At 40.3% G+C, this 13,894-nt stretch overlaps 2 protein-coding genes across 3 annotated transcripts in view; one reads left to right on the top strand and one right to left on the bottom strand.

Annotated features, from left to right (window-relative positions):
* Positions 1-10,675, top strand: part of LOC140317688 (complexin-2) — a 52,794-nt gene extending 42,119 nt beyond the window's left edge. For both annotated transcript variants that reach the window (XM_072395169.1, XM_072395168.1), the window contains exons 3-4: positions 3,767-3,942; positions 4,831-10,675. In XM_072395169.1, the coding sequence (XP_072251270.1) occupies positions 3,767-3,942; positions 4,831-5,028 (374 nt within the window). In that variant the 3' untranslated portion in view covers positions 5,029-10,675. The remainder of the gene's footprint in view (positions 1-3,766; positions 3,943-4,830) is intronic.
* hopx (HOP homeobox) overlaps positions 1-13,894 on the bottom strand; it is a 404,275-nt gene that overhangs the window by 339,078 nt on the left and 51,303 nt on the right. The gene's annotated exons all lie outside the window — the stretch shown is intronic.

The raw sequence follows: 13,894 nt of genomic DNA, 5'->3' as shown, positions 1-13,894 counted from the left end.
GTGGGAATGAGAGAACAAATGGTGAATATCATCGAATTTGAAACGGAGATTCTTGCAGCCTACTGAAGAACATGGGGCCCACATACATGCACATCTGGCCAGAAACCAGGTTTCCTGATGTTTAGATGAACCTTATTTCTACACTGTGAAAATTCAAAAGCCTCAGAGCATTTAAAAATCTGTTTATTTTTCTGCAAATCAGGTTACGAGTGTGACTGAACAATCCCTCAAATTGTTAATAAATCAGCTTAATTTGAACAAACTAAGCCATGTTTCTGTACAAATCTCATTTGCAAAATGCACCCATTAATGATACTTGTTTTCCTCTTGACGTTTATTGCTGTGAAGCCAGTGCTTCACTAACTGCTGCAGAAGGGAAACTGCCAATATGCAGCTATATAACATTTTCCTGTGCGTCAGAGAGTGACGGTAAAGAAGCACTCAGTGTGTTCAAGAATGAGTCAAAGGACAAACATTTGTGTCTGACAAGTTGGAATAAGAATCTGCATGTTTACATATAGAATATAGAGTTAGTATTGTAAGAAGAGCAGAAATTGTGGCCCATTTACCATTAAAGCTTTTAATCTCTATGCTTTTAACTAATAAATGGGCCTCATTTAATTGATGAGTAACAAATCTTCAGATTTTAAAGAGGACGTTTCATTTCTCACTGGAGGATGCTCACACATTTAGGTGTTTTTGCACACGCATGCACAAAGTTCCAGCACATATGCTATGTGTTTGAGTGTTTAAACACATTAAAGAACCCACATCAGACTGTCTGACCTTAACCCGGCTCCCCAGCGAGTCCCAGGGAACATTTCACTGCTCGCCCCTCTCACCAGCTGAGTGCCAATTTGTCATCCTCAGGTTCTCTGCCAGCACAAGGCGCTGCGGGGCCATTAGGGCCTCTGCATGAGTCTGCTGCAGAGCGGCAGCACTTGCCGCCCCTGGGCTCACAAACCCAAAAGGGAGCCACGCAGTCCTTGAAGCCACATTTCTTCTGAGTAATTTACTCTGAGTTGTTCTCGTTTAGCTCCTGTGGCTTCTTTACACAAAGGCAGTAAATTAAGCTTTTTACTACATCTGAGAAAGTTGGTATTTATGACCAATCAGGCCTCCAAAATCCACTTTCAGTCCTGTGCTGTTTCAGAACAGAACCTTCACGCTGCCCCTGAATAAGAACCTGCATTCATTTTAATCATGTTTTAATAAATCTGATCCATCATTTGATCCATGTAACAAATGAAAAGGGTTCATCCTTCACATGTTGAGACCAGGCTGCACTTAGAATACGATGCTTTATGTTCTTTCAGTCCTTTTTGAAGGTCACTCAGTGTTTACTGCAGCTGTTTTTAAGCATCAGCTCTAGATAGGAAGATGGCTGGCATGGAGGGAGGCGAGGTGAAGGCTTAAAATTGTGACAAGAGGCCTTTCAAAAAGTCTCTCCTTGGAGACATTTGTGTTGTTGCACTTATTTGTGCATAAAGTGATAAATGTCTTTATAAAACAGTGTAAAAGAGCACTTGAAGGCGTAGTCATTGGCTCCGTAATGGGTCTGTGGGCTCAAAGTTCAGACTGATTCCCAGCGCCATCATGACAAATTTCACTTTCCAGACTCCAGATTTTAGGCCAAGACACAAAAGTTCCCCCTTGTTTTTGTAGATTGTAGTTCTGGATTTTTCTTTGCTTCCTTCACAAAGTAGAAACTTTTTCTTTCTTTTTTCTTTCTTTTTATTATGGCAGCAGAATTGTAATCTGAATACCTTTTATGCCAAACAGATTTGCTTTGGGGGATGCTTTATGAATGTAAAGCTCCCCTTGATGCCCATCAACTGCTTATTTATTTATTTTTGTTACAATATTTCACATGTAATAGAGCCGAACCGGACCGGGGGACAAGGAAGGAGGAAGAGCAAAGAAGAAGAAACAGAACAGAACAGAAATAGAAAGAAAATCCAGACAACCAGCTGCTAAACCTGTAAAAAACAAAACAGACGACAATCCACGGCCTCTGTTGGGAATCCAGCCACCAGGAGCACCTGAAAGCAGACAAGCAGAGAAACAACAAACACAAGAAGCAGCAATCGCATACAACACAACTGTGGATAGATGAGCTGAAACCACAGGATAACACATCAACTGCTTAGCGAGCGTGCTACTGGGCTAATGAATGTGTGTGTGTGTGTGTGTGTGTGTGTGTGTGTGTGTGTGTGTGTGTGTGTGTGTGTGTGTGTGTGTGTGTGTGTGTGTGTGCATGAACATGCAATACACAGGTCCCACATGATAACCGTGCTTAGTTATGAGTGTATAAGCAGGAACTTTTCCATCATGTAAGGAGTGAGAATAAGCTGTGTGGCACCAGCCTTGTTGAAGTTTATGAAGCAACGCTTTATCCAGTCACCTGTCAGGTGCCTCCTGTCTTCTTTTCATCCGCCACAGTTGAAGAAAAAGCCAGACTGTACATAAAAGATGTGCAAGGAGTGGGCTCGGAAACATCTCTGGTTCCAATAGACTCCCATCCAGAAAATGTCAACATATATCATGAAATTCTAAGTTATTATGGTTGCAAAGTTAAATTCACTCCTTACAAGCAGAGCACCCAAAAAGCCAGAATTGAAATGGTATTTTCCACTTCTTATGTTCAGTCCGAGAAATAAGTTAAGCAGCGGAGGCACATCTAAAGCACACAAACTCTTTTTATCTTCTAATTTTGGTGCAAAGTGATGATAGTTTTATTCACAACAGGACAGGCCACACAGTAGCAGGTATAAAGCAGAAAAAAATGACACATCTCTGTTGTTTATGCCACTGCTTTTCCTCAAATGATCAATCTCAGCAGTGGAAAATATCCAGCCTGTGTTTTGGTTGTGGCTTAATAAAGATATTAGTTGGAAAACCAGGCCACCAGCCAGGCTCTCCTCTCACAGGCACCTGAAGGAAAAATCAATGCTCAGATGAAGTTTTCTCTCTGCTGGACAATCCATAATTCATACACTCTCAGGTGGGCCTGTATTTACGATCGATCAGACGGAGGAAACAACAGCAATATTGATACGCGGGAGTTTCTTTGACATCTGGAAAGCAGCTCCTGTCACAGATGAAGAGATGAGCTGGTTTCTGGTGCCTATTTGAAATGCATTTAACCCAAATCCTCCGCTCACCCTGCACCACGGATATGAGTTAATCAACTACCTTACATGTGGAAAAAGCAAACGTATTAAAAAGTGGGTGAAGCTTGCAGTATCTCAGGGTTTTACGGCTTATTAGAGGTCTATTAACTGATTAATTATTGTTTTCGTCTTGTTGAAAATGACTTTTCCTCTAGTGTTTGGATAATTCCACCACACGCTGTCAGCAGACGCTTAAACATGTAATCCAGAGTGAGTGAATCACCTCATGGTGGAGGTACAGGTAGGGCTGACAGATGGCCGATGCCGGGTGGAAGAATGAGCCTTCCTTTGTCTCCGTTGTTCTTTGAAGCTTTTCCAGCTGGCTGTTCTTCCTCCTTGTTTCCAAGACACCTTGAGAGTCTTCAGTTACCACAGATTCATCTGCTATTACTGTGTTTGACAGATGTGGGTGTTAGCTACATGTAAGCGGCAGATTTAATGCAGTACTTTTCAGAAAAAATGAATAATTTCTGCAAGTTAAAGGAGATTCTAGAAAGGAAAGATTTTTTCTTCTTGTTCAGTTGACCTTAAACCACAAAGACAAAGTTCAAGAGCAACAGTTCATCTGCAATCTTTGTATAATTTCTGTTCAGGGGCCACCAAAGACATGGGAAAGATGCTGGGTGGGGAGGAGGAGAAGGACCCGGATGCAGCCAAGAAGGAGGAAGAGCGACAGGAGGCGCTGAGGCAGCAGGAGGAGGAGAGGAAGGCCAAACATGCCCGCATGGAAGCAGAGAGGGAAAAAGTACGGCAGACCATCAGGGACAAGGTGAGGAAGCACTTAGTGATTGATCATTGATCAGCATCTCCGGTGTGGTGGTACAGCTGCCTGTTTGTGATAAATGCAGCTGGAAAAACAGGAGTTGATGTGTCAGGGTGGTGAATTGTCTTTATGCATTTCAGTACACTGCAGTTTATATTCGTTCATTTTATCTTTATTTGCTTTAATAAAGTTTTTTTACGGTGGTGTGGTGGTTAGCACCGTCGCCTCACAGCAGAGGGTTCCCGGTTCAACTCCCGGCTGGTTCTTTCTGTGTGGAGGCTGCATGTTCTCCCTGTGTATGCGTGGGTTCTCTCCGGGTTCTCCGGCTTCCTCCCACCGTCCAAAAACATGCATGTTGGGTTAACTGGTGTCTCTAAGTTGTCCTCAGGAGTGAGTGTGAGCGTGTGTCTGTGGTCGTTTGTCTCTGTGTGGCGCTGCGATGGACTGGCGACCTGTTCAGGGTGCACCCCGCCTCTCGCCCTATGACCTCTGGGATAGGCTCCAGCCCCCCCCCGCAACCTGACCGACATATTAAGCGGGTGTAGAAAATGGATGGATGGAAGTTTTAAATGAAAACTGGCAATTCTGTCAAGTTTATCAAAAAACCTGCAGGTTTGAGGAACTGCGATGGTCTTAAAATGCTTTTTATAAGCATGACTCAGCTATTAATGGCTTAATTACATTGCTGAGCTAAACCAAACCAACCTAAAGAAAAAAGCCTCTCAGTTTTATTAGATTTCTCATGTGAAACTGAAAGGAATCTCCCATTTTGAATCTTCCTCAAACTGTGTGTCATCCAAACATCCGAGGACCTGCTGTTGTTGCTCTAATTTCATTAAATTTACTGTGACATTTTTTCCCTGTACACCACCCCTCTGTCATCCCTCCATCCAGTATGGGCTGAAGAAGAAGGAGGAGAAAGAGGCCGAGGAGAAAGCAGCTATGGAGCAGGCCTGCGAGGGGTCACTGACACGCCCAAAGAAAGCAATCCCGAGGGGCTGCGGAGACGACGACGAAGAGGACGAAGAGAGCATCCTGGACACTGTCCTCAAGTTTCTGCCTGGACCTCTACAGGACATGTTCAAGAAATAAAGCAAAACAAATCAAACGAACCCTAAGTTAGGGTCCGGTCTGGTTTGCAGGGCAAAGGGAGGCGGGTTCTTTGAGTTGGGGACCTTGGGCTAAAAGAGGAGACTGGGGAAATTATTTTAGGTATCTATAAGTAGGAAGGTCCTATTTGGAGACTGTAGAAGTTGTTGGCATTAATTTGACTGGGGAGTTTGGGGTGGGGGGGGCTCTTATCAAACTGTTAGAGGCTGGACACTGCCTTTGTAGAGATCTTTTCATTTGTTCTTTTCTACTCCTCAACAGTTGCTTCATTCTTCCCCCTTTTATTTCCCACAGTATCTCTCCTCAGCTGCCAGTTAGCACATTTCCTACAGTTGCTTTTTCCTATTTCGTCCTCTTTTCGGTTATTTCTAAACGTGTTCAGATAAGACACTTTGACTGGTTCCCGTTATGGAGAACAGTATTCCTGTAAAGGACTTTTACTTCTGTGCTTCTTCAAAATGGTACTGCCACCATGTTTTCCAGTAGATGGAGCATGTTTTTCATCCTAATGAGTGTTTTATACTTTCATGAGCTTGGTGGAGGTATTTATATGAGGAAAAAAACAGATCATTTGAGTTTTTAGGACATGTGCCTTCATACCATCTCCTCTCGCTGAGGAATTGTAAATGAGGGTTTGAATATTAGTAGCACACAACATTTTAAAGATACAACTTAAGACACTTTTGGAATAATGTATTTGATAGCAGGATGGTTAGTTGGCATATATTTGGTTTTCCACATTCTGGAAATCCTGGAAAAGGCTCCAACAGTTCAAAACTATTTGAAATACATGATTTGCTCATGAGGCTCCTAAGATTCTCAGGAGTTCTTTAACAGCTTATTAGACTGCCGTGATGTTAAAAAAAGGGTCTGAAATGGGTTTTACTCTGCTCCGTGTATCATTCAACAAGCAGATATCTTTCTGTCTGGTTTGAATCTTATTTACAGAATAGAATTAAGGTCAAACCAAGTCATAATGATTTAAATAGTCTGATCACCATAGACAATCAAAGCACTACCCACTGGGAAACTAGGGGTTGCTGGTACTCTACATGTCGTCCTGTGCAGCCACACTACCAATGGCTTGTTTAAAGTACATTAATCTCTTAAATAAGCGGCCGTTTTACTTCATTTAACCTACACAAATATTCTTTTCATTAACATACTGCCAATGTGTTGTGATGCACAGAAAATCTAAGTTGATCTTCTCCGTCGTCTCTCACTGTTTACATTCACCACGATTGAAGCTCATCAACATCAAGACCAAAGAAATACTGGTGAGACCTTAATATTTCTTTTGTCGTCGTCAGTTTGTATGTCACCGCTGGTTTTCATCGTACGTGTGAGGCTTGCAGGAGAAACAGTCCATTCGCCTTGTGCATGCGTTACAATGACCACTGCTAAACCGAAGCCGAGGCTTTCGTACTTCCACTAAACTAGCTCCATGGCTGCATAGATGATGGAAGTGTAGACTGAACCGGAGACTGTAGGAAGAGCTGAATATACTCTTAATCTGACAAAATATCATCGTGATTTGTCACATAGTATTTGAATAGATGTGCTGTAAATTAAAAGAATCTATTTAGTGAAAGTACCTTGATATATGGTCATTTATTGATAAAAACAAAGCATGTTGGTTATTCCTAAAAGATCTGGTGGCTATTCAGTGGTTAGTTATGCAACGGTGTTTGATTAATACATTGTTCCACGAGTTTGTAATTTAGAATAAATTTAGGGATTAGTGAGACTAATGATGAAGTTGTCATACGCACTTATATAAAACATTCTCTCTTTTTCGTTTTCTAGCTCAGATAGGACTTTTCACTAGACAAAGCCATATTGTTTAGATTGCAATAATTACTTAAAACGATAAAAAAAGAGAATATTTCATTGTTTGTTTTCTGTAAAACAAAAAAAAATAGGAAATCTGTTTGTAATCCTCACCGTTCTTCTCCCTCGAACATGTATACTGATGTATACGCAAAGAAAATGTATGTAGAAAAAAGAAGCCATTGTTTTGATCGTCTCAGTGTACTTTGTGTGTACTGTAAGCGTGTGTGTTTATATGTGTGTGTCTTCCTACACGTCTGTGATGTGAGACCATGTTGTTGCATCATATAGTCCTGGTTTATACGATGTAAATGTGTCTTTGAACTATTTTGTGCACAGGCAGTAGCTGAGGCAGCCTCCTAGTTGTGCCATGTTTGAAAAAAAACAAAAAAAACTAAACTTAATACATTCCTTTAAAATGTCGAGCATGCAAATTTTTGGTAAAGACAAGAATACACCAAAAAAAAAATCAAAAAAGAGAAAATATTAGATTATGTCCTGTTTCTGTAGGAGTCTCCAGGCAACAGAACCTGTGCATTGGATCCAGAGAGATAAGCTTTGGCTTGTGAGGTGTTTGGTGAAGCATACGGTCGTGATCGCATTCTGTGGTTTCTTCTGCTGAGCTGCAGAGCTCATCTGTGAGCACTGAGAGTAACTAACTGTGTCTTTCCCTCAGCATTCTGCGCATGATCGTGAAACTGAGTGAAATCAAAGATATTAAATGGCTTTGAAAGATGATACTGCCCCACAAACACAGCTGGAGGAGCTGACCAGATAGAAATTATTGACAATTACGGAGAAAAAGGATCTTTTAAAAGGTTTTTCTTAGATTTGAATTAGCATTTTGCCCATTTTTCAACAAGCTCACATCTTCCTTAGGTCTTAATGAAATGTCCAGGACACACTTTGATAGCACTACCTAAAAAAAACAGTACAACAGCTGCCTTTCAGCCCTGTCTTTACAGCTCTGGTCATCACTTGGTTAAAATCCACGTCTCCCCTGTGGGCTGTGCCTTATTTAAAATCAGTACAGCTTTGCATGAACATGTAGGAACATAACTACACTCAAAAACCTGTGAAGCACATTATTACTGTATAAGAGACCTCCGGTAACTATCCCGAGAGCTCACAAGTTCAAGCTACAGCACAATAACTGACAGAAACCCACACATCAAGGCCACAGACTGTTTATGCCGGTCTCTCTCTTGGGCCCCATGCAGCTGACAGAATCACCACGAAATGTTACATAAAGCTGGCAGTTGCTAGACAACTCAAAAATCACATCATCATTTTTTTTTGTTTTATATCAGCCTCATAAATCCTGGATTTCACTGTCAATTGATTTCTGTGTTTTGATCATTTCTGGAATGGCAGTTCTGGTGCTTTGCCACTGATGTTGCATTCAATGACAAAATGGGAAATTCGAAGTTCTCCAACTCAAAAAGAAAATGAAAGAAAACCAACAGGACTTCGTTGTACTGATGGGGCTATAACTGGTTTTCTTTTTGAGAGTTTTTGAGTTCCAACTTTCCACTTTGGGCCAGAAATATGCTTTTATTCCTGACCTTAGAGACACAGCAAATACAGCATGTATCGGGAGGCTAGTTAATTATACTTTGACATCACTTCAGGCAAACCTAAACTCATTGAATTACGTATTTTCAAGCTGGTAACCACTTCAAATGCCTACATATATGCTATATGCTTTAATTAAACATTAACAGAGTGGATTTCTTAAATCAGATACATGAGAAAATACATAAGATACTAAATAAATTCTAAGAATTTGTGTGCAAACGCTTGCATGTGGGATAAAATGAGATCCACAAAGATGATGCTACAGAGTGGCTGCAGCATTTAAAATGAAAGTTTATAAGTCAAAGCACATGCTCTTGACACCTGCCAGGATTCCTTATGTCCTTTTAACTGCAACCCTGAGTGGAAAATGATATTTTTGGTCCCTTAACTGGAACAGCAAGGTGCCGAATCTTGTTTAATTGGCTCCAAAGTTTGTTTTAGATGTCAGTAAAAAACAAATTTACCAGATAGAAAACATTTAAATCTTTCAGTCTTTAAAGAAAATAACTTGTGCCAGGAGGAATAGGAACTGTCCTCTGTGACATCGACTCTGTGAGATTTTCAACAGAGTTTAGGTCAACGAACATGAAAAAAAGACGATGGGGGACGTGCAATTAAACATAGATATTTTTATCCTAGATGTGGTGTAGTGCTATCGTATGTTGAATATTTCACACAAATTCTCACGTCTCTATCGAGGAGACAAACCTGCAGAGAGACTTCACCAAATCCCCTTGATTTATTACATCCACACGGGGGTTCTTACAATTCCTCATGCATCTGAGGCCAGACTACCTTCACCTTCCCCACTATGGAATCAGCTTTAACAACCTCCTTTCCCCTCACCCCTGGAAGTTAGAAAAATGGGGACGTAGGTCCTGTACTAGGCTTATATCGTGGGCCCCTCATGGAAACTACAGCCATACATCCTCTGTATGTAAATAGTCTCTCAGTGGGACTCATCTCGAGGCGTCACGGCATGTGAACTGCCTTTGAAAAGGGCTACTACCATGTCATCTGTGTGTGAGGTTAGTTGTACTGTAACTCATCTGTCACATCTGTAGTCGTCCTGGAGTCATAATTCATCCTGGTTGCTTGAGAAAAAACTGTCTGTGGAGCGTTAGTTTGATCGACAATAGCCTATTTGCTTAAAAGTAAACTGGAATTTACATGGAAGCTATAAATTCGGGTGAAGGAGGTAGATTAAAAACTGCAGGCGTACATCTTCAAACGAAAGGCCTCAAAGACATTAAACAGGCACATCAAATCCTAGCTGGTTTTTCTCTTAAACAACTTAGTGTTGATGGGATGATTTTAAGGGAAAATGCAACCATAAACTGGATTATCAAAGCATCTTCTGTTGTCAGGAGCCCAGAAACTGCCATTAAAAACTACAGTTCATCTAAAAGGGAAGATTCTCCATGAGGTTTCTCACGAGTTATGGGAAATATCACCACAAACTGATTTATTCTGCCAGTGAGAAAAAGATATTTAGATATTTAGAGCGTTTTTTTTTAGCTTTATTTGTAATCCAACTCCAAACGAGGCTGAACTTTGATGAAAGATGTCATAACATTTGTCTTGTTTGTAGCATTTTTACATTAGCTTACTGCCCCGCTGAATCCTGCCACTGAATCCAGAAATGACAGCCTTGTGCTCGGTCATCACCATGTTTACTTCTCCTGTCGGTGAGATTTTTGGTGTGCTCTTGTTTGCCGTTACTGTGAGGAAAAACTTTGAATACATTCCAGTCTTTTTGGCATTTGCACTAGAACACGTTGAAATGTTACACGGACAGCTGTTATGGCATCTGTGAACGTTTTGCTTCTTGCTGTCTGCCAGTGGAAATCTGAGGCAGCAACGCCTTTTCTACACCTGATTTTAGCCGTGGTTTAGCAGTGGTTTACAGGTTCTCTGATCGTGGAGCCTTGTCCCGTACGCTGGCTCATAAAACGAGGAACTTCATGTGGGGGACAACAAAATTTGAAAGGAATTAGGGATATAATTCATTCTGAAGGTCTTCTTTTCTAATTCAGGGTGCAGAGGTTAAGAATGTAAAATATGAGTTCTTATTATGTTTATTTTTTCTTCTTAAATGCATGTCATATACTCTATGTGGAGCCCAGTCACTGTAAACTGTATCATCGGTGGAAATGAATCATTCCTTTTGGAAATTAAATGCATCACACCAATAAAAAAACAAAAAAGGTTTGTAAAATTCTACCCGTCTCTTGTTTGTTTCTTATGATATTTGAACAGAAGTGTGTATTAATGAGTTCTTTGCCTTCCAAAAGCAAAGGTGGGGAAGAACCCTGCTCTGCTCTGGATTAATGTTTGCAGACTGGCTAACCACCTTACTACAGAGTAAGGAAGTAGCGTCCTTAGTTTTCATGATAACTTCTCTGTTCTCAGAGTTAAAGGGGAACTCTGGTATTTTTAAACCTGGACCTTATTTCTGGCATGAAATACGTTCATCTGCTCACCGAGAACAGTTTGGTGAAAGTCGGCGTCCTTCAGAAGATATTTAGATAACTGGAGATCCATATAACGGAGTGAACGGGGCTTATTTGCATATGCAGACTTTGTGCAGGTATCTCTGCTCTGACAGAAATATCTTCGATTAAAACAGTTTGACTTTATTCTGTTTTACGAGCTGAATTTTCACCTGTTAATTCAAATGTTTTGTGTCATATCTGGGAATTTCAAGAATGAAACAGCTTAATAAACATGCTTAAATGGGAGCTATTTAGATAACTTGAGATCCATATAACGGAGTGAACGGGGCTTAGAGGATGCAGCCTCTAAATAAGGCATTATCTGTCTTTATTTCACCAATACTTTAAGAAGAATGAATGAACGAACGTGTGCTATAGCTCTGGATGGATGGATATTTAAGAGTTCTGCTTCATCTGTACCCATTAACATGTAGGATGTTAGAGGATTAAGGGTTTAGGTCAGCTTGTACATCTCAGTGTTTTGCATTCAGGGGCGGGACCCTCAGCTGCACTGGGATGAAGCCAGGGGGAAAAATCACTGGCATTAGGGTGGGAAATAAATGCAGGAAGTAGAAAATGGGAGGGGGGGCAGCAGAGGGAACTGTTGTCAGAAGATTGAAGGCATACAAGTGGTTTTAAAAACAGATGAACTTTTAGTCATGAGCTGCGGACAGGAAAAGACAACATGGAAAATCCAGATCTCACCTGCAAAACTGAGCAGAGCCTCACTTCTCCCTGAATTTAACGGCCACTTCACTCATTAGCCCTCAACCAGCACTTCACTGCTCTTTTTTTTCAGCAGCTCGACTACACTTTAAAAAAAGGAGGTTTTCTCTGTTCTAAACCGTTTTCTGTCTTAAAATGAAGTTTATCGCACAAATGAAATATTTCTCTGCTGCCAACAAACAGTATTTCTCCAAGAGTTGCTCTGTTCCAAAACAGAGAAAATTCCTAGTAACTGATGTCGTATAAGTACATGTTAAACACTTAGTTTCAGAAGACTTCTGTCTACAAATGATCAGGTATTTTGGTCTAAAAGCTCACATTTTGTTTTAAGCCGGTATGTTAATTATTTTATTCATTTCAAGCATTAATAACAAACCAAACAGCTGGAAATTTTTAAAATTTGCCATGGTGGGCTTATTTTTCCGTGTCCTGAGAGGTATACGAGCTTTCGAAGGGGTGGTGTTCCCTCGTCAAAGTGGTGGCATTAACAACAACCAGCAGCTGAACATGCAACAAAGTGCCCAATAAACCGGTATTTGTTGTCGATCTTAACAGCCATGTGATGAAAGAACCGGGTGGACCTGCCTTTCATTCAGAACTCTGACTGATTTCACCGTGTTAAGGCTGTCTGCTGGTAGCAGGGAAGTTGTTTTTCTTGCACTAAAGCAGATATTAAAAAAGGGTCCTGCACATATGGTGGAAAAGGAGAAGAATATTGTTCACAATGAACAGCCAGAATGCAGACTTATACCAACAGTAGACATCCAGTGAGTCAGATTATTGTTAGTATCTCTTTAGCTTTAACTTATAAACACATCCGTTTTTACTTTTCATGAGAAAGCAAAGACATGACCTTCCTTTCTCTGCCTTTGACTGGCTGGAGGTAGTCAGGTTGAGGCACTAAGTGCGTACTGACTATAACTCACTGATGAAAACGTGTTTGGCTTTTCAGATACTCTGAAATGTTTCTGTTTCTAACACAAGCTGTTTATCCTTTACAGATATGCTGCTTAAAGAAAAAATAAGTCGAAATGAAGAGATTACACACCTCTCTGGGCACCACAGTCTACGACACTAAGTGACATAAAACATAAATATAACCAGCGTTCTTTGTAGCGCTGCAGTTACTAACCCCGACCACTAGGTGGTGATGATCACTTACATTTTACATTATTATTCTCTTCATATTTTATACTTGTTTTTCTTCTGGTAAAAACACATAAAAAACTACTATAATGATATCGAATGATAACATCTTCCCTGAGTGGCTCCAGTTAATTCAGACGTGGCTCACTTATTTACTGAACTCAGGCTCTAACCTGGAGAAATGTAAAACATTAGCGCTGTTACTGCATATCACCACCAGATGGAGACAAAGACACTTCACATGTTACACCTACATTTGTGGTGACTCCTCTCTGGATTGGTCAGGATAATAATCACATCATTATCAACTGAATTTTGTATGAGAATCATTCAATGAAACAGTTTGTGGCAGAAAGCAGAAGTTGCTGCAGCCAGATTTGGTGATATGAAATCAACAAGATGAATTGTTAGCAGTAAAACATCACGACCTACGGTAAAAATCAACTTTGACGACTGGTTTGTGCTGTCAGTTTATCATTTATCACTTCCACTAAGTCAAAGTTCATGTCAGAATGGTCTTTATTTAGGTGTCAGAAATAACTAAAGGTCTTTATTTAGGTGTCAGAAATAACTAAAGGTCTTTATTTGTAGACTGAATTATTGAGTCTGCTGGTACAAAACGTTCAAAGCAGAACATATCTTGAGTTTATTAAAGAATAGTTAAGTCAGTAAAAGTTACTGTGATAAGAAATATAAAAGAGTTCAAACCATATTTCATGGATGGATCTGTTTAAACCGTGGGTTTAAACCTGCTTAAACCTGTTTAAACCTTCATCCTGCAGAGGGAAACTAACCTCCATTTGTTTTTATTTTCATTATATTTACACTGATATTCTACTTCAGTTAGTTTAATTCTTTATTTTTCACAAAGCTTTTTCTGTATACATGTTGAGGATAATAATCCTGCATTATCTGGGTCCCAGGTTGCTGTTTTCTAGCTTTAATGCTTTTCTTTGACACACTTGACGGTACATATCTGAGCTTTGGAGTTCCTATTCTTTGGCATTTTGTCCTCATCACTGTAAATGATCGCTTTTTACCCTCCGATGCATGTCTGATGAAACGTAACGTCC

Source organism: Leuresthes tenuis, unplaced genomic scaffold, assembly GCF_036924035.1.
Source record: "Leuresthes tenuis unplaced genomic scaffold, fLeuTen1.0.hap1 SCAF_11, whole genome shotgun sequence".
Lineage (NCBI taxonomy): Eukaryota > Metazoa > Chordata > Actinopteri > Atheriniformes > Atherinopsidae > Leuresthes > Leuresthes tenuis.
The sequence above is the reverse complement of the archived record's forward strand: the minus strand, read 5'-3'. Positions and strand labels throughout refer to the sequence as shown.